Here is a 20,704-nt window from a genome sequence, read left to right on the forward strand (position 1 = left end):
GGTCTTTCAGAAACAATTTCTGTGTCTCTCATTAAGAAACCAGTGAATGTACAATTGTCTATGATGGTACTTAAACAAACCTTAACTATAGCATAAGTGTCATTAACCTTCTCTACTACAAACAGCCTTCCCTCTCCCCTCTTTTTCAAAACAGATTCCAGATAATGTTTTTTACTTTCCTCCCTCCCACCCCAAATTTTATTGTTTCCAAGTTAAAGACAGTGCTTCAATAGCCTCAATAACTTGTTCAAAGTCTAGTATTTTATGATCTCTGTGGAATAACTATGAGCACCACAAGGTAGCTCTTAAGTCTAACACCAGAAGAACTTATGTGAATGGACTTTCATGTTATGGATGGATTAGAGCTAAAATACTTAATTATAGATGACAGATTGGTGCAAAGAAAATCAAATGTCAAAAGTGTTCTCTAATGTGTCATTCTGCTATTCTGCAGAATCACAGAATAGCAGAATGGCCTGGGCTGGAAGGGACTTGAAAGACTACTCAGTTTCCAACCCCCCTGCTGTGGACAGGCATACTTTCCACAAGACCAGGTTGCACAAAGCCCCATCCAGGCTGTCTTTAAAAACTTCCAGGGATGGGGCATCCACAACATGTCTAGGCAACCTGTTCCAGTGCCTCACCACCCTCACCGTAAATATTTTTTCCTAATATCTAATCTAAACCTACTTTTTTTTTCAGTCTGAAACCATTCCCCCTTGTCCTGACACTATAGGCTGCATCTTGACACACAGAAATATTTTAGTCCTTTTAGAACTAGCTCATTTGACAAAATTTATCTTGCCTGAGTAATTCCACTTTGTTTTCATAATTTCTTTCATATACTGCCATTATAGACTTTAACCTAGGAGTATCCTAAATTAAAAGGTAGAATTTAGTGGAGAAGAAAAGTCATTAAATTTTATATGAACTACAGTTTAGCTAAAATTTTGAAATATTAACAGAAGGTTCTAAAGAAAGCTTTGCTAAGACCCAAAATAGTTGTTGGTATTCATGCAGGAAGACAAGTATTTCTATGCAAATACACAACATCAATTTATACAATTATATCTGACCAACTACAGCGCTCATCTTCAGTTTTGACAGTCTTTTCTCAGATTTAAACAGTGCAGTTTTTTCCTTCAGATCTATTTAGAGCACTCGTACAGTTAACTTCTAGGACAATGCTAATTAACTGCTTTCAAGTCACTTCATAAGCTATCTCCACCCTATCTGTCATTCCTCATTCAGTACTGGAAGGTCGTGCTCCAGCTCTGTTTTGCTTATGTCACGTTTTCCTGCTTCCCGTTAGATTCGGAAGCACCGTGCAGAACTGCTCTGCCACGAAGCTCAATGGGAAAGAGAAAGAGCCTAAGCTACTGAAACGCTGAGCACACAGGAAAAGCAGGCTGACCAGCACGGCCCGGCTGGACGTGGCACTTGTCACGGCTACACATATCTTTTCTGTAATTAAAACTTCTCCAGCAAGCACAGCGAGCCACTGCTAGGGCTCTCTTTCACCAGGCATTATTACTACGGACTAACAGTCAGGAATTATTACTAACAAGGAGTTTTTAACACGGGAAAGAAAAGCCATAGGGAACAACCAGGTGAGAATTTTACACCCTGGCGCGCGGTGCCACCACGACCGCAGAGCGCCGTCAGTGACCGCTGCCATGGGGCAGTTCCGGGAGGCAAGGAGCGATGCGCCTGGCAGCGGCAGCGCCTCTGCTCCGCCGGGAGTGCCCGCAGGGGCTGCGGGCCGCCAAGGGAGGCACAGCGCTGCTCCGCTCGCCCCGAGGTGTGTCCCGCTGCTGGCCGGGCCCCGCGGCCCAGACAGCGGGTGGGACCTGTAGCACGTCCCGGCAGAGGAGGAGAGAGAAGCAGCGAAGGACGGAGCGCTGCAGGGCTGAGCCCGCTCCCCGCCCCGCGGCCCCTCCAGCCGCCGCCGGTCCCCCCGCGCCCCAACGGCTCCTCACGGCCGCCGCCGTCCCCGCGGCCCCGCTCGCCGGGAGTGCCCGCAGGGGCTGCGGGCCGCCAAGGGAGGCACAGCGCTGCCCCGCTCGCCCCGAGGTGTGTCCCGCTGCTGGCCGGGCCCCCGGCCCCGCTGCGGCGCGGCCCGGACAGCGGGTGGGACCTGTAGCACGTCCCGGCAGAGGAGGAGAGAGAAGCAGCGAAGGACGGAGCGCTGCAGGGCTGAGCCCGCTCCCCGCCCCGCGGCCCCTCCAGCCGCCGCCGGTCCCCCCGCGCCCCAACGGCTCCTCACGGCCGCCGCCGTCCCCGCGGCCCCGCTCCGGGACGGCACAGCCGCTGCCGCCGCGCTCTCCTGCCCTCGGGGCACCCACCGTGGAACTGGAAGCGCGCCACGGGCCGCCACGGCTCGCGACGGGCGGCGGCGCTGGCGAAGCCGCCGCGCAGCGTCTTGCCCGCGGCGGGGCCCCAGCAGCCGCCACCGCATCCCGGGAGCGCCGGACGCCGCCGCCCTCCGGCCCCTCCCGCCTGCCCCGCCGCGCACGTGACGCCTCCCGCCGCGCTGGGCGGGAGAGCCAATGAGAGAGCGCGCCCGCCCCCCGGGGGCGTGACCGAGCGGCAGGCCCCGCCCCTGCGGCAACGTGTCCCGTTGACGGGTCCGGCCGTAAGTTGAGAGACTCAGAGTCGTAAAAGAGACGGCCACCAGTTGCCGCCGAAAGCGGAGGCGAAGCATTGGCTCCGTTCGCACGTCGCGCCCGCCCCGCTGCCGGCGGCCTCCGAGACGGTGACAGCTCCGTTGTTGGGGCCGCGCGGGGAGCGAGGAAGGCGATCTTTCAATGAGCCTCTTGCAGGCGCTGCCACTCTGCCCGTGAAACGCAGGGGCCGGTGCCGCTCGCGCGCAGCCGCGGGGGAAGGGAGCGAGGGGCCGGTGCCGTGAGGCGCAGGATGTTCGAGAAGCGGGTCCTGGTGACGGGCGGCGCCGGCTTCATGTGAGTGAGCGCCGCGGCGGGCGAGACCTGGCGGGCGGGGGCCGCGGTGCCGCCGCCTCTTGCCCATCCCGGGCCGGTTCCTCGGCGCCGCCGGCTGGGGCCGCGCTCGCTCGGGGGCTGCCGGTGACTCGCCCGTGTCTGCGTTCCGGGGCGGTAGGTGCTGGGCAGCGAGCCGGGAGCCTGCCCCGCCGCCCTTCGCCTGCGGCCGGCGAGGGGGGAAGGAGGCGCTGGCAGTCGGTGCTCGGCCTCAGCCGGGACGGGACTGCCCAGAGCGGGGCAGGGGAAGGGCCTGGAGCACAAACCTCGTGAGGAGCGGCTGAGGGAGCTGGGGCTGTTTTGCCTGGAGCCTCAGGCAAAACAACCTCATCGCTCTCTTCCACTCCCTGAAGGCCAGGTGGGGTTCAGCCTCATCTCCCAGGCAACAAGTGACAGGACGAGAGGACACAGTCTAAGCTGCGGAGGTTTAGGGTGGACGCTAGAAAGAAATTATTCATAGAAAAGATGAGCAGATATTGGAATGGGCTGCCCAGGGAGGTCAGGAGGTACTGTCCCTGCAGGTGTGCAGGAACGACTGGACATGGCGCTTAGTGCCATGGTCTGGTTAACGAAGGGTTAACCCTTGTGTTTGGTCCTTTGGACTCGATGATCTCAGGTCTTTTCCAGCCTAATGGATTCCTTGGGTTGAAGGTGGCAGGGCTTCGGGCCAGCTGCAGTTTCCCGTATCAGCCCCCAGTGCTGTGGGCTCAGTTTGAGGCAGAGCAGCGTCTGGCCCGTCTTTAGCTTGAGCCCCTCAGTGTGCGGAAGCTGTGAGAGGGTTAAATTTGTGTGTGTCAATAACCCTGAACTAACCTGAGCTCTCAGAATAAGCTTCATGTACACAAGGTCGTGCCGAAGGGGCAGTGCCACCTGGTTGTCTGGTTGTCATTTCTTACACCTAGCAGTAATGTCGTGAGTGATGGCAGTCACTGTCGTGGGTTAGGAGTGTTGACTGTTTGGTTCTCCCTGATACCTAATTTGTAAGCTTTTGAGTGCAAAAGTATTTTACAATGTCAATTCAATATAGCCTGTAACAGGTTTGGTTTTTTATTTTTTTTAATGTGACTGTGGGCAGTGCTTATTTCTTTCATTAGAGGATGAACTTTTGTTCTGATTTTTAGTTTCTTAACCATATTCACTTACATATAGAAAATATTTTAACACTATTTCAACATTAATACATATTCTATACGTTATCCTAATATCTTTGAATTTGTCTTTTATCCATCTTGAATGTATCCCATTCTTCCCCCAAAACTGTTAATATTGCTGAATTTATTTGGAATTTGTCATCTCTTCGTTACCTTAAAGTCCAGTATATAATTGTAAAGTATATTTTTCTTCTATCCTGCAGTGCTTCACATGTAGTCGTCTCTCTTGTGAAAAACTATCCAAACTATCTGATTATAAATCTGGATAAGGTAATACCTTGTTTTCTTTCTTGATATGGACAACTGATTTAAGTGATTTATAATGCAATCTATAATATGTTGAAACTTATATGGCTTATTGTTAGTTACTAATTTTCGTTTCATTTTCCATTTGTTCTTGTGGAAAAAAAAGTCAACTGGTGTCCAGAAAAAGAACAAAACTTTTCAAGCTCTAAACATCTGTTTAAGAATTTTTGCAGTTAGGGTATCTTTTGGAGATTTGTGCTTTTAAAGCTTCACATCTGCTTGTGAAGTAGATTTTTTTAAAATAAGTTTTTACTTTATTCTCAGACTTTCCAGTTTGGAAACCAGGTTGGGTTTGAGTTAGCCTTTTTACTTCCATGAAGCTCACTTACTGATGTTGTGTGGTATTTCTCTTTAGCTCGACTACTGTGCAAGCTTGAAGAATCTTGAAACTGTCTCTGGGAAGGAAAACTACAAGTTTATCCAGGTGATAGAGCCTTCTGTTCCACAAAATGTGACTTCTTACAGATTTTTGGTGTTACCATTTTTGGTGTTACTGCTTCCCCAGTTTTGTCTTCAGACAGGGGATGGATTTTGATTTATTGTTCAGATCAATATTTGGACTGCTGGGCTTGTATGCTGAGGTTCCTCCTGTCTACAAAAGGCAGTGCTGATGCTCACCTCTCTGTCTTGGGGTCTGCCCAAGGTTGCAGGACATCTGAGAAATGCATATAGTTCAGTTTGCTGAAGCAGCACCTTTCTCAGAGGCAGTAGATATAAACTGTAAACTTGCCTCTTTCCTTAGATCCAGGTGAGGCTGGAAGCTGAACTTGTCCTGGCCTGTTGGTGACCCCCATGACTGTTCATGTTTTTGTGAATCACCTCTTTATTTCCATAAGGGATTATATCAGAACTTTTGGGATAGAAGTTACATTCTGTATGTAGACATGCACGTGTGTGCAGTTTCAGCATGACCAAAGTGGCTTTTTGGTTATTTTCCTAAGGTCTTTGATTATTTCCAGAGTGCAATATAAAATGTACTAATGCCCTATAAAAGCCTTGTTACCTGAGGAGATATTAACATTTAATTGCTGGGGAAAGCTTGGAGTACTACAAGATATTCTTTAAACAGGCAGATGCCTATGTGAAGCAGAGGAACAGTAACTAGGACTGATGTAGCTATTCTGATTTTGAACAAGGGTTGGAATCTCTTGTCACAAAACTTACATCAGTATAAATAATTCCAACTTTTCACTGTGGTTGTTTCTTCTTTTTTTTTTTTTTGTGGTTTGGGTTTGTTTCTGTTTTTTCTTTTTAGGGACAGTTGATCACAGCTTAACATCCAGCTGGTATACAACCAAGCAGTTTACACTGACAGGAAATGTGCTGGAAAAGATAATTTCTAATGTGCAGCCCTTATAATTAGAACTGTAACATTGGTCCTGACCATAGGAGACAGCAGGAAGGATATATTCTCTAGTGGTGCTATAGAAAGGAAGTCTGTTTTGGAAAGTAGAACAGTAAGCTTAGAAAATTTGACTCAGGGGCTGTATGAAAGATACATTTTAGTCACAATTTCTGTTGCTGTTCAGCATAGATGTACTAAGCTTGAATTTCAGTTTAAAAAAAATCAGTAGCTAGCCATTTAGTTAAAAATAATGTCTCTTTTTAAAAAAATATGTCAATTAAAAATAAATTACTGGAATAAACAGCAAGCAGCAAAGCCCTTGCAAGACATAATCTAATCCCGCTTAGTGGGAATCTGCTTCTCCTTTTGCAGTGCCACTAGATGTCCCTACCAGCTTGCCAGACTGGGAACTCCTACTTGCTCTGGGAACTTGGCATTTCAGCCTCAGTGCTGGAGCTCCACGCTGTACTTTTGTTGTGTGTATTTTTTGACACATTGCTATTTCTAATGTTAATAGTAATATAAATTCTGAAATAAGTTTCGTTTAGGGTTTTTTAAAAAATGGGTGAAATTTTATGAATGGTCTTATTTTAGACATGGTATTGATAAGTGGCCCAGAACTCAGTTGATCTTGCTGTATTTGTATCCTGTGTTCCCTTTGTAATGGTTTCTTATGTGACACTTGGTATAAAAGGAAGCTAACTATTTTCTATCAAAAATAATTTGCCTTTTTTTTTTCCTTTCTTGTTTAGGGGGATATTTGTGAACCTGATTTTATAAAGCAGCTCTTTGAAACTGAGAAAATAGATATAGTCCTTCATTTTGCAGCCCAAACACATGTAGGTGAGCATTGCTGCATGTTTTGGTGTTATTTTCCATGGCTATACCTGCTTGAAATATATGCCAGTATACCTTTTGTCTTTTCCCTTCATATAAACCAAGGATCCAATTTGTCTCTACAAATCACATGACTGATTGTCTGGTGGCCTTTTTAACTCAGAGAGATTCAAAGCCTTGATTTAAAAAGTTCTTCATTTGACTGTTGTCTTGTTCTCATTGCACATAAATGGTAATGTACCTTTTTGTCTGCATTACATTTTTAAATTCTATCTAGACTGACATGTAGCGGACAGTGTACTGAGGGAGTCATAAAGACAGTGGAGAGGGGCTTTGTACATAGCCTGAAGTTTTTACTTAATTGCCTCCATGTCACATGTAAAAAGAGTGTGAAAGCTGAAGGATTAGGCATAAGTCCCGCTGGAATCTTGTCTTCATGCTTAAAAGAGAGAATGAATTATAAAGTGCCTATTTCAGATGGCTGCTTTTCAGTATCACTGTTAGTAAGAGCAATCCCCACCATACTCCATCCATCATGAGAAAAAAATCCTCAAAGAATTCTCCAGGAAAATACTTATTGGAATTGTCACATTTGATAGGCACAAAGTCGTTAGGTCACAGGAACAGTTGTAAGAATGAAAACAGCTGCTGATGAGTTATTAATCATGTGTCCATATTACTGCATCTTGCAACTGTCTTTGAATGACACTTTTCTTACTGTATTTAGCCAATGCTGTTTTAGATTAGAAAAATCCATAACCAACAAGCTTTTGTTCATGATTCCAGCCCCTTGTTGAGAACAAGGATTTCTGTCTTTGTGTAAGTGTAGAAGGTGCCTTCATTTAACAAGGCACCTTGCTGTCTGACAGGTCTGTACTGCAGCCTTCAAGTAGAACCTATAGCCCTGTCTTGCCTAAATTTAATCAGAATTGTCTGCATTTTTTGATGTAGATCTTTCATTTTGGCATGCCCTGGAATTCACCTACGTGAATGTTTATGGCACCAATGTGCTGGTTGCTGCTGCACATGAAGCCAATGTGGAGAAGTTTGTCTATGTTAGTACAGATGAAGTATATGGAGGTAGCACTGATGAGGTGAGTTTGAAAATGCTTGAGGATTTTTCTAGTTTACCTGCTTTTAATAGTGAAAACAAAGTCGAGTCTAACTTTCCTTGGCCTCTCTAAATGTTTGACTTTAAGTAAGCACTGGTAGCTTCTAGAAAGCTGAATATCAAAATTGTCCTTTTTTTCATAGCTTGTTTTATATTGAATGTTTATTGTCTAAAGCAGTGAGATTTGGGTCATTAATGATGTCACTACTCAGAGATGGTATCAAAGGAGTGTATTGTACAGGTTTTGTCCTGGAGCATTCATGAGACTTCAGTAATGTGCACAGCTTAGTAGGAGGGGAACTGCTTTATATTCTAGCTAAAATATTAACAGAACTGTAGGTAGTGACAGTTCAAATAGAAAACAATTCCTGTATTACTGTAATAAATATTCAGATGTTTCTTGTTATGTGTACATCTTTGATTTTTGAGAATTTATACTTGACCTTAATTCAGGAAATGTAATTTAGCTCAGTAAAAAGGCAAATTATGCATGTTCATCTTTTTAAAGGTATAAATAAAGTCAAGGAGCCTTTTGCCATAGTCCCTGGAAATATTAATGTACTTCTGAAGAGTTCTATGCACTTTCTTATTATCATAGTGTCTTTTTCAGTTCCTTCAACACAACTTCCATCTGTAGGCTTTTAGGACACCCAAGGATGATGTTTTCTTGTGTGTAGACCCGTGGCTTGGCTGATACCTTCAAGTGAAATTTTTCTGTCTCTGGGCCTTGAAAAGAAAACTTTAATCTATTTTTTCTTCTCTTTGTGAATCACACTAGAAGTTCTTGTGGAGTTTTTTTGAGGGGAGGAAGGCCATTTAATTTCAGAGGCAACGGTCAGACAAGACCAGCAAGTGTTTTGGCTAAGGTGATTGGTACCAATCACACCTTGGGTAGTATCCCTCCTTCTCTTGGTGCGGTCAGACAAGACCAGCAAGTGTTTTAATCACATTAAGGTGATTGGTACCAATCACACCTTGGGTAGTATCCCTCCTTCTCTTGGTTTGTTTCTTTCTCTCTTCAAGTGAGAAGTAGATTCAAGTGTCAGGATAGTCTGGAAGATACCTGGTCTCGAACTGGTCAGAATTGTGGAAGTCTTGCTTTGGAAGCTTTTGGGTTGCAATTCTACATTTTTTACAGAAATAAAGTTAAACAAAAATTTAAGAGAAGATCCCTTTTATTTAGGACTGAAAGGTGAATTTGCTAGTGGTGGCCCAATTGCTCTCTGAGGCAATATGAACCCAAAAATATTAAGCCTCTCTGTTAGCAACAGTGATTATTTAATAAGATAAAAATCTGAGGACCTGCTGCTGTGAAGTAACTCTGTTACAGGTATAAAAATATTACTGCTGGTAATTTGTCTGCCTCCTGTGTTCAGTAAATAGGCTGTCTTTTGTTATGGCCTTCTGTTGTAAGGGGTCTTTTTTAGACTGATGTGCTTGGATATTTAAGGATTTTTATTTCTTTTGTAATTTTAAGGCTTATCTGGGCAAAAGAAATTGAGCAATGCAAATTTTCTTTTCATTTTAGGAATTTGATGAATCCTCACCAAAACGTCCGACAAATCCCTATGCCTCCTCTAAAGCAGCTGCAGAGTGTTTTGTTCAGTCTTACTGGGAAAGGTACCAAGTAAGTCCATGGAAGCTTCAAAAACTCTGAAGCCTGTAATTAAGTGTCTGTATTATGAATGTAAGAGTATAAAAGAAAAATCAGTACTAGTCCATATAGTGCCACTTTTTTCCTTGTTGTTAGTCTTGTAGTCTGGATGTGTTAGAGAATCTCCACCAGTCAGTTGTGAAGATACATTGCAAGACAGTGGGGACAGATAAGACATTTTTAAGTTCTATTTTTTAAATCTGAACTGTAATATCTAAAAATGTTCTGTGATAAAATAGTGAGAGAGAACATTAGAAATTTAAAAACCAGCGCTAAGCAAACATATTTAGTATTTTGGATACTTTAGACTTCTGTTCTTGATATATGATGCTTTTGCTATAAAGTGGACAAGAACAGGATGTTAAAGACCTGTGAAACATATTGGAATAAGTAGGAGTAAGCCACTCTTCAGTCAACCAGATACACATATGCAGTGTCCTGTGGTGATTCCTGGATAAGAGAGGTTTCTAACATTTGTCACTTGTGGTGCTCCTAACAGGCTGAGAAGACTGGAGTCTCTTGCCTGTTCAAGAGAATTACAGAGAGTTTAATTCAGTAACGTTTGTAAGGGCTTGCAGATTTTTGAGTAATCACTGTGCATGTGTTGGTTTGCTTATTGATTAGCAGCAGGTTACAGATTTTTACTGGTATATGCTTTCTTATGTAATCACATGTGTGTTTAATGCTGTCCAGTTCCCTGTTGTCATCACACGGAGCAGTAATGTTTATGGACCACATCAGTATCCAGAAAAAGTAAGTTAAATTGTGCTTTACTCTGAGCTTCAGTGTACCAGAATTCAGGGTTGCCGTGATGTTAATTTTTTCTCATGTGCATGGGATGAAAAAGTGTGTGAAAGAGTGCTTTGAAAAAAGCACTCTATATATTAATGTGATTATATATTTTGAGCTTACACTAACGTGTCTTACCCTGAACACATATTTTTTGGTTGTTGATAAAACTTCAATTTTGAAGTTTGAACTTGTAGTTTAAATAAATTTTATGACAGCAACTTTGTTTTGTAGCTTTTCTATTTTTCAAAGGATATTTTGACAGAGTTCCCCTACAAATTACATTAACTCACATCATATTTTGTAATCATGAGTGTTTAATACCTAAGGGAAACATTTCAAAAAGTAAACTGAGAATACAGTGTCTGGTATAGAAAGGAGTGTTCCAGCCTGCACAGAAAATAAGTAAGATGGAGCTATAACATTCATATATAAGATGAAAAGCAGTGTAAAGTGACTTGTCTTTGCATGTGTTCATACAAACCTTGCAGGGTAACTATTTAAAACAGTTGTTTGTGAGAAGGAGTTGCCTTTTTAAGTCAATACCTGAATCTGCTTGGTTAGTGAATGTAAATACACTGTTGAAATGAAAGTAATCATCCCATGTACTCTCTGAAGTTTGGAACTGCTGGAAAATGCAGCTATATTTTACAGTTCCATAGAGTTGTTTTTTGATTTAAATTGCTTTTCACCTTTTGTGAGTTTTTTTTCCCAAATAAATTTATTTTCACTTGCATTATTGCAGGTGGATAAGCAATGGCTTTTAGAGTACATTTTTCATTGATCTGTGTCTTGCTACAGGTTGCATGATTGTTAGGGGTGTATTAGGGGACATATTTGCTAGCTTTTGACTTACATATATTCTTCTTCACATACCAAATTGTAGTTACTGCTAAAGACACAGCACTAGGCTACATGAACCTTCGGTTTTATCTAGTATTCTGCTCCTGTCTTTAGAGCAGGAAGTTAAATTTAAGTAATTTGAATAGTTTTCTAATGGCTTCAGTTTAAGGATTTTAATAGTGGGGGTAACTGTTCTGAAGTATCTGGGGCATTATGAATGGATCTAAGCATTTAGATGAACATAATGTAAATCTTTGTGCAGCAAGCACACTGTCACTTGATCTGTGTTTATCCACGTTATCTTAAAATTCTCTGTTGATTTTCTTCCAAATTTAACTACTTTTACAACTCTTTGTTTCTAGAATTACTGCAGTTTGCTGGATGTTAAACCTTGTTCTGAACTGTTGGTAGTATTATTTCCAGTTGGATTGTCATGGACTGCCATGTGCAAAAGTAGTGGAATTTTTTTTTTGTTTTTCAAAAACTGTTGTAACAGCCAGAAAGATAAGGCTTACACTGCAGTAGAGGTGTGTACTCTTACAAACCAAAATCCTTGCATTTTCTAGGCTTGATACATTCTTTCATTATATTTAAGAAAACTTAGAAGTATTTAAAGGATCTTATTAAAATACTTAATGTTTCATAACTGTTCCTTATTCTTTGTAGAATAACAGCTTCTAAAATAGTGGAGTAATTTTTTTTGTTGTTTTTCAATCCTTAGGTTATTCCAAAGTTTATATCTTTGTTGCAGCAGAACAGAAAATGGTAGGTAACTCACATTTTTGGTAGTATTTGTGCTATAAAACTGTAATTGCAGTTATAAATATGTGCAAGTTTATAAAATGATAATTACATAACAAAGTTCTTATTTTAATAGCAGGATTTCCTTAAAGTCAAGGATTGTTTGCCTGTCAGCTACTTAAGGTACCTTCAGGCATCCATCTTAACAGCAAAACTGCTAAAAAACACAGTCCAGTAAAGTGAATGTGTCTATTTGAGGACTAAAAATATTTTTTGTCTTTTTCTTGTTTTAAGCTGTATTCATGGTTCTGGACTTCAGAGAAGGAATTTCCTTTATGCAACTGATGTGGTAGAAGCATTCCTTACTGTCCTGAAGGAGGGGAAACCAGGTGAAATTTATAACATTGGAACTAACTTTGAGATGTCCATTGCCCAGCTTGCTAAGGAGCTAATCCATTTAGTGAGTAAAGAGTTCTCATGCTTTTCTTTACTGGTTTTCCTTGTACATATGAATAATTACACAGACCTTCTGTAGCTCTGAAAGAGCTTAGACCTGTGGTGGGTGTTGGAAGATCCTTGCAGCAGAATGATGTGCTACCCTTTCTGTGGCAGCTGGACTGTGCAAGTTTCCCGTATGGGCTATTCTGTGCTGGGCTGCTGCATCAGTTATCCTGACTGGGACATATCCTGGCTGGGGTCATGATTAATTACCATTTCTTTTCCATGCTGGCTGCTTTAGTTTGGGTTGGAGAATGTGGCACTATTAAAATCTAACAGTTTGATTATGGATGTTCTGGCAGTGCTCTGGGTGAAGGAGATAGGTTGGAGTTGTTCTAGATAATTTTGATAATTTCGGTGGTTTGAAGACTCAATATACAAAAGACCATTTCTGTTTGTGGTTTATATTTTTTTATTTGGTGGGGGTTTTTAATAAGATTTAAGTTTGTTAAGGAAAAAACTGTTTTTTAAATATATGTTTAGATAGTCCAAGATATATGGGAGTGATACTTGTTTTTCTTCTTGACAGATAAAGAAGACCAGTTCAGAGTCTGAAATGGAGCACTGGATGGATTATGTCAAAGACAGGTGAGGGATGTGGAGGACATGCAGGATGTGCTGCCCATGCAGGATAGTTTTGTCCTGCAGGTTTTCTGAGACTCTTAACCAAATAGTTTTTTGTGAAAGTGTTTCTGCACTAAAGAAGGGAACACTTTTGAGGGAGTAAGAACTGTTTTGCTCTCTGATTTTTTTTTTTTTTTTGCTAGTGGATTTGATATCTGTGATCAGGGTTCTGTATAGAAAACAGGACTTTCATTTATTATTTGGATCTGTAGGTCAGAATGAATGATTTGAAGGGGAGCCATGTAATGCTAATCTCCGTCTTCAAACATTCTTCATACTTGTAATTACTGAAGTCTACTCTGGGAAGAGGAAAAGTTTTACAGAGCAACTAAATCTTTCCTTCACGGTAGCTTGGACAGTTTATTCAGTGTATTTTTTATTCAGCATCATTGAGTGAGATGAATCCCATCGTCTCTTGCCTAACTTTAGTATTTTGGCATTAATGTGACTAATTCAGACTTAGATGTACTTTGTAGTAAGACCCAGTCTCCACAGGCAGAAATATGTGCCTGTGGAGTGTAGTTAACTTTAGATTTCTATCTTAAGCTGAAGCTGCTATCTCAAAAGTAGATGTAAAGCTCTAAGGTACCAAAGTTAGGGTAGTGGAAAAATGGGTAGCTTTTATAGATATGCTTTTGCTGTGTGTTTCCGTCCTTAATTTCAGGCTTGGTTTGGCTCTGCTCTTTTATATCCATTTCTTTTCTGCAGCAACAATGAATCTCTGCTTACTTTAGATATCACTCTCTCCAGAGTGATTAGAAATGATGTGTCTACTGATAGCAGTTAAGTATTATGGCCCTTAGAATTCTCACTTTCTGATCACAGTTAGATTGTTATCATGGCAACTGAAGTGTCTTTAAAAATGTGCTAACTTTTGTTTTTAAAAGGAAATGTTCTTCAGAATCCTATCTCAGTGTATTACAGGACTTTGAATGAATTGCCTTTGGCTCACATGATGTGAGTGTTTAGGAGTTCTCAGTGTAATTCGGTTTGAGATGTTTCTTTGTGTGTATTGGGCCCTGTCTGCTAATGTTTAAACATAAATGGGCTTGGGAAAACTAACCACATAGGAATACGTGTTGAGGTCGTATAAAAGATTGTTACTGTACTTAATTTATGACTATATAATTCTATAATGAGTGACTTAAAGGTTGTGGGGGTTACTTGCTATGGAAAAATTAGTTCTGCTTCTGCTTCGGATTAGCATGTTACAGTAACAGTGATAAGTGCTCAGTTTGTGCCTGCACATGTACCTTGACTATTCAGTATGCCAGTGCCAGTAGTGCAGGATGCTAGACTGGGCTACCTATCTGCCAGACTGTGCAAGTGAAAATTTCTGCCGTGCTTAAATATCAGATGTATCTTTCTGTGTTGAATCTTGCAGCTTGGGCTTCTACATATTCAGTATTACGAAGTTCATGTAGCTAATGAGCCACTGTAATGATGCCCCTTTGGAAGCCTGTGTGTTTTAAATCTGAAGTATGTGTACATTTTTGGGTTTTCAGGATGAAAAACGTAAATGCTAATATTAGAAAATGCTGGCTCTGTGTTGCAAATGCACCGATTTGCACAAATGCGTTGGCAGTGATTTTTGTGTTTTTGTGCCAGTAAAATACTAATTAATATTTATTCCAGTCAATTTCAAGTAGTTGACTGTACAAACTGAATTGTGTTGTTGTAGCTGCACTCAGCTGCCACGTATTTTTTGAAGGCAATGCAACCTGTTTATGTTGATGGGAATTTTCAAAATTGAAGCATATCTAATATTCCTTGGAAGACAGTGTGAGGTACTACATGACTAATTAAGGAAGCAGTATAATCAGATTGTTTTCCATGTGCATTTTATACTTCATCAGGCCTACAAATGACCTCAGATATCCAATGAGTTCAGAAAAAATGCACAACTTAGGCTGGAGACCCAAAGTGCCTTGGGAAGAAGGAATAACGAAAACAAGTAAGACTGATGACTTTTACACTGATTTAGGAGTGGTGGGAGGAGGGAGAGGGAAAAGGGGGAAATGAATGTATAGTAGCTTAGTTAATGAGGAGCTGAAGAGATTGAATGTAACATTTGAATTTACATAAAATTGGCTGCTTTCTAAAACAGTGAATTTACATGACGTAAAATAAAAAGGATAATCACTTTTTACAGCTAGAGTAAGTCTTGCATAAAGAACTTAAAAAGTTTAAACTAGATTTTTTGTAATATTATGGGCTAAAGTCTTCCATAAAGAACAATTAGCATGTTGTTAGTTGTATATCTGTGGAATATTTGGATTTCCTTGTTATCTCTGGTCAGCTTGACTCATCAACATTCTTCCCATATTAGTTGAATGGTACAAAGAAAATTTCCACAACTGGAAGAACTCGGAGAAAGCTTTGGAGCCCTTTCCTGTGACAGACCCATTTGCCCAGCTCAGTGGTCCATAGTGTGGCACAGAACCTGAAGGAGTTTTTTCTACCTCATATGGTCTTTTCTTCAAAGCCTGCAATCAAATGGCTACGCTGGACTCTTAATGTATTCAAGATACATGAACCATGATGAGTAAAGAACCACAGTATGGCACAACTTTGGAATGGTTTCAGCACTTTATTTGTTGAACCTCTTAATTTCAGCTTTTGGTGCAATACTCTATTCTCACTAGGTATTGATTTTAAAAAACTGTATGGAGTGAAGAATATTTATAATGTTATAGTGTTATAAATTAGTGTACTGAAATAAAATCTGCCTTATTAAGAATAATTAACTGTGATTGCAGCTTTTGAGATTTGGAGTTAAATTTGGTTTTGTTCTGGAATTGTTCATCTGTATTAGTTTGTTTTTACAGTGTAATATATATAATTTTTTGTCACTTCAGCGGGTTGGGTTTTATTTTTAATCAAGGGGAGAAATTATATATTTTTTGGAGACTATAAATTGACAAAAGCTGGACATAGCACCTCTATGGTTCTGTCCATTTCTCTGCTGGTGCACTTTTAGCTTTTCTAGTTGACTGATCAAACTTACCTACTCTGTAACTTAAAATGCCCCTTTCAAGGGTAACAAGGGGGGGAGGGATGATGTCAAGAAGTAGTAGGTGTTCTCGATGAGATTTCCAGAAGTATTTCCTTAAACTTTGTACTCCTTTTACTGTATTACTGTCTATTACATGTTAACTCCTTTTTCTTAGCTGTAATTGTAACAAACTTGGAATACTGGAAGACAGTTAACATTCCAATGATCTTATTTCCTGTGATATGAAGGCTACTTATGGAGAAATTTTTTTAAAACTCTTATTTTTCTGTGAATTGTGCGTTGGCAGACCTTAATCAATGCAGTGTATCAGCATTTTTTCTGTAATAAACATTTTAAAGATAAAACAGTATTTGAGTTTTATTATAAAATTTGAAAAAACCTCTAATTCTAGAAATATGTCAATGAATCTTGTTCAAAGTTGATTTAATAATAAATACTACGGTGTAACTGGTTTCTCGTAATTAAGAAGAACATGCTGAAAAAGTAGCTGGTGGGTTTTTTTAAAAAAAAATTCTTTGCTCTTCCTCTACTCTGAAAAAATTACCTTCACTTTTTTGTCTTTGAGGTGATCTGGCAAACGTAAGAAGAACCACTGTTCTTGGTTTTATCACTTCAGCTTCTGTAGTTGGCCCAGTCCCTCATCCTCTGTGGGCCCTGGGCAGAGCTGCAAGCAGCACAGGACTGGGATGCTGTGGTGTACTCAGAAAAAGCTGTGACTCCTAAAGGGTCTCAGAAACTGGGAGATAGGTCATGAAACACAAGTGTTCCCAGCTTCATCACACCTTGTGGTACGTGGTGCTGTTGATGAAGTGCCACTTGTGGCTGGCAAGAGTCACTCTAAAAGAAGGGTAATCAGGAAGTTTATAGGCTTACTGCAGTGCCAAGTATGGGTTTTAAAATCTGGGAGCCTGTAATTGAAGGTGGGTTTTCTGTGACACAGTGGGATAATAATACTAGAATTATGTGGCAGTTACTGATGCTTGATTTGGAAGTAAAAGTCTCCATTTGGGACAGATAGAAGTTGCAGGATTTTGTATGTAATGATCTGTTGCGTACTTGGCTTACCAGATGTGTTTCTGTGGATGAATCACTGAAATGTCATTGTCAAACCACGTTGCTGACTATATTCAAAGATTTCCTTAATTTTTATACTTTTCCTGGTATATTACTTCCTTACAATGTGCATCCTTCCTTACAATATCTGTCTTGCTGTTCTGTATTTTGTAAAAGTCAGTACCAGAAATAGCTCAAGTGCTGGAAAGATCTGTCTTAGCTGTATTTGTGATTGCTGTGACAGCTGCTTTGAGTGGGTTGCATGAAAATATGTGTCTTTCACATCTCCTTATACTGGAATACTGGCTGTGTTGTGTTTTTAAGAGTAGAGATTACAGATAACTAAAATCTTACCATTTTAAACACGCATAAACCTTAATTTATAACTATTTTAAGCCTTTCAAAATAGGTAAAATGTCTTTGGAACACTAAAAACAGTGTTATCAGAAATGCATAGAAGAAAGCAGTAGGGAGTGATTGGTTTGTTGAACAGAACTTTTGAAAGTTGTTCTTAATGTATAGATGCTGAAGATGCAAGCATTGATATTTATATGACTCTCCAGAGAAGTAATATTACCTAGGGTGGATTTTCAATCGGATCTACTAATTTTTTAGTGTGAGCTGTTCTAGTTTATTTAAATATTTTTGAAGATTTAATTCATCCAAGTGTTTGCGATTTTTGTGTTACTACTTATATATAAATAAATGCACATTTTAAAATATTGAAATGTATATATTTAAGAAATGTAGGAGGTTTTTGCTTTGAGCCACTTTACTGTAGGTCAGATTTTCTTAGCAGGTGAGTGATTTGGTAGGAGCATTTCTTTCACAGGGAAAAGTATTTTCTGTTACAGAAAACAGCTTATTTTGCCATTAGCCTTCTGGCTTCTATAGGAAAAAAGGACAAAGGATCAACTAGTAAACTGTCAGTGTGGAGAAGTGTGATGCTTTCCGTTTTTTTTCCTCACTGATTTTACTGGGAAGCATTTCTGGAGGAGGCAGAGGTAGTGATGTAAAATACTGTGAACACTCTAATCTTTCAGTCTACTCTTTCAAAGTTTGTGTCACAGAGCAAAGTGAGGCCACACCAGTAAGAAAATAAACGGAGTAAATGTATATGTCACTTAACTGTTACAACTCTCTAAGGTAGAAGGGCTGGACTTTGGCAAAGGTTTTGTTTGAGGTTCTATCAGGAACTTGGGTGGTTTGCTTCTCTTTTTGGGATTACTGTTCTGAATTGGATCAGATCTTTGGGAAGCAGCTCCTGAAATCCCTGGTGCATTGGGGAAAACCAGCATTGCTACCTCACTGTCTTGGTGTACCACAGCTGCTACTCAGTGCATCCCTTGCCAGCAGCAAGTGAAAGGATTTGGAAGACACTGGAGTGGGCAGCTGAGGCAGGGCTGTCTGCACTCACAGAATCAGAGTGGTTCAGCCGGGAAAGGAACCTTCAAGTTCAAGGAACTTGCCATGTGCAGGGACAACAGAGCCCTGTCCAGCCTGGCCTTGAGCACTGCCAGGGAGGGGGCAGCCACAGCTTACCCTGCCACGCCTGTGGGGCATTTGTGGTGTGTGTGTGTCAGCTCCACTTTATGCAACAAAGAGAGCTCTTACTTTCTCCAAGGCTTTCTCTGGCCTCGGCACTTGCTCAGATTTGTGTGCTGCTTGCATTAAGGGGTGTCAGCTGTGGTTTAGGCTGGTTTACACTGTTATAAGGTGATGGACTAGAAAGTACCTTTGGTTTGTCCACCCTGTACTTTTTTTGATGTAGGAGAAAGGCTGTGGATGAAAAATGTGGGAGTTTTTTATTGGTTTGTGGGTTTTTTTGACTCAGAATCCTCCATTTTGCTGAAACTGGGTTCTTATGCTCATTAGACAGGCATGAAATGCAAATATCTTTCTACAGAAGGAGGAACTTTTAATATAAACCCCCTTGCCAAATTCTGTTAGGGGGAAAGCTGACTCTTTTATTAAATATGCTATGTCTGAGACTGAATTGTCCTTCTGTTTTACTTAATTTTGTTTTGCATTACCTTTAGTTTTTGTTTTTATTCCCATTGTCATTTCCATTTCACCTGGCAAAACAGAGATTTCTAAAAATAAGAATCGGAATAACCCATTGCTCCATCATACCTCTGATTGTTGTGGTAATGTATGAAAACTCTTAAGTCAATAGTGTTTTGACTTCTGTGCATGCCGTGACACATTTGGAGTTTATCTGCACCAAAGATCACAGATTGTGTTAGCTGCATCAGTAGGAGGCATTCTTGTTAAGGGATTATATTCATCATTTCTCAGCAAAACGATCATTGCCAGTGGCAATGGCAAATCACGAGAAGATGAGATTTTGTATCAGTATGTTGTTCACACACCTCTGAAGCACAAGTGTGGGTGGATTTTTTTAACCTCTCCCTAACTGAATTTTTTTGTGAAGAGTTTTTGGTTTCAGTCACTGAACTGGCTCAGTCCTCATCCTTTGTACGTCTGAAAACAAGTATTTGACTCCTGAAAATGTATCAGATCCTGAAGAACCCACACATGTGGGACAACATGAGGAAAAATACACTCTGAAAATAAAAGGAAACAGGGTGATTTATGTTACCAAATATTCACGTGGCTGGAAGAGAGTCTTGGTGTTTTTGCTAACAGGAGGGAGCAGCAGTGGACAATTTTACAAAGCAGCCTCTCTCCCCTCACAGGGCACAGAAAGTGTCAGTGGGAGATGCCCTCACAAGTGGCTTTTCTAGACCATGGGCTGTGCAAATCAACACAAACTGGAGATGTCAGTGCCCACCACAGGCACTAACGTGGGCACTCTGATGCATCCTCTACCTTTTCCCTGTGTGTGCTACCAGTTGCCTGTTGAAATCAATGCCTAATCAACAACGTGAATGTAAACAGTTTTTTTCTTATTACACTACTTAGTCAGGATTTGTGATTTATGTGGACACAGGGAGCTTCTTCAGTGGAAGACCATGGGCACAAGAAGGCGCAGGTGCCCTTCCTGTTCATGTATTTTTGTGACACCATCATCTCTGCGCACATTTTGTCAGGCTTTAAAATCAAATCCCTGAAAACTGAAGGTAAAATGCTGCCAATTTCATGCTCCCGAGTCCCACATAATGTTCTAGTTCCTGTTACCTCCCCCAATAATTCAGGGAGCCACTGTCAAAACACCTTCATTCTGAGGTGTGTCTTGTGCATAGATGTTTGTATATGCACAATTTTGTGTTACTGCTGATTTGTATTTGGCTTACGGTGTAATTTTGTTTGCGGGGACCCGTCATTGTCTCGTTTGTGGCATCCAGAGCCGCAGGGCTAATAACAACTATTTTATTTAGACTAGCGGGTGTGAGCCGCCGGGTAATGCGTGTGGAAGAACGGATTAGTGCTATCTTACCACTAAACATGCCCCACGGCAGCCGAAATAGCTCAGTTGGGAGAGCGTTAGACTGAAGATCTAAAGGTCCCTGGTTCGATCCCGGGTTTCGGCAGAACATTTTTCCTGTTTTTCCCTCGCCCTCCCGGGAGGTGGCGAGCAGCTCCTGCTGCGGGCAGGCCCGCGGGCTCCGAGCGCCCCGGAGCTGCTGCAGCGCCTGGGAATTCCCCTGCCGGGCTCGTACCGACAGCGTCGCTCCCGGCACAGCGTGCTCTGCACTCCCGTTTCCCTTTTCAGCTCATCTAAGTTCAAGCTATTTCTTTGGGGTGGAGGAAGTGAAAGGAGCGAGCTTCATTGTCTC

At 41.3% G+C, this 20,704-nt stretch overlaps 2 protein-coding genes and 1 non-coding gene across 4 annotated transcripts in view; 2 read left to right on the forward strand and 1 right to left on the reverse strand.

Moving 5' to 3' along the window:
* The window catches only part of GPR180 (G protein-coupled receptor 180), a 23,203-nt gene extending 20,499 nt beyond the window's left edge, over positions 1-2,704 (reverse strand). Inside the window, exons 1-2 of the mRNA XM_039730439.1 lie at positions 2,682-2,704; positions 2,346-2,602 (exon numbers count right to left, since the gene is read on the reverse strand). Of these exons, the coding sequence (XP_039586373.1) occupies positions 2,346-2,602; positions 2,682-2,704 (280 nt within the window). The remainder of the gene's footprint in view (positions 1-2,345; positions 2,603-2,681) is intronic.
* On the forward strand, positions 2,649-16,251 carry TGDS (TDP-glucose 4,6-dehydratase). Of its 2 annotated transcripts, XM_039730478.1 has the most exons (12): positions 2,649-2,960; positions 4,351-4,417; positions 4,809-4,877; positions 6,551-6,641; positions 7,587-7,729; positions 9,275-9,373; positions 10,094-10,153; positions 11,754-11,797; positions 12,068-12,233; positions 12,801-12,859; positions 14,752-14,849; positions 15,225-16,251. In XM_039730478.1, exons 1-12 carry the CDS (start codon positions 2,917-2,919, stop codon positions 15,323-15,325), a joined length of 1,041 nt encoding a protein of 346 aa, XP_039586412.1. In that variant the 5' UTR covers positions 2,649-2,916; the 3' UTR covers positions 15,326-16,251. The 2 variants fall into 2 exon arrangements, with proteins under 2 accessions (XP_039586412.1, XP_039586413.1); XM_039730479.1 differs by lacking the exon at positions 10,094-10,153 and having other exon boundaries at positions 11,787-11,797.
* Positions 16,252-20,385: 4,134 nt separating this feature from the next.
* On the forward strand, positions 20,386-20,458 carry TRNAF-GAA. Its single transcript has one exon. It is a non-coding gene; the product is annotated as a tRNA-Phe (tRNA).
* Positions 20,459-20,704: the final 246 nt, after the last annotated feature.

Source organism: Passer montanus, unplaced genomic scaffold (genome assembly GCF_014805655.1).
Source record: "Passer montanus isolate IOZ18808 unplaced genomic scaffold, ASM1480565v1 scaffold72, whole genome shotgun sequence".
Lineage (NCBI taxonomy): Eukaryota > Metazoa > Chordata > Aves > Passeriformes > Passeridae > Passer > Passer montanus.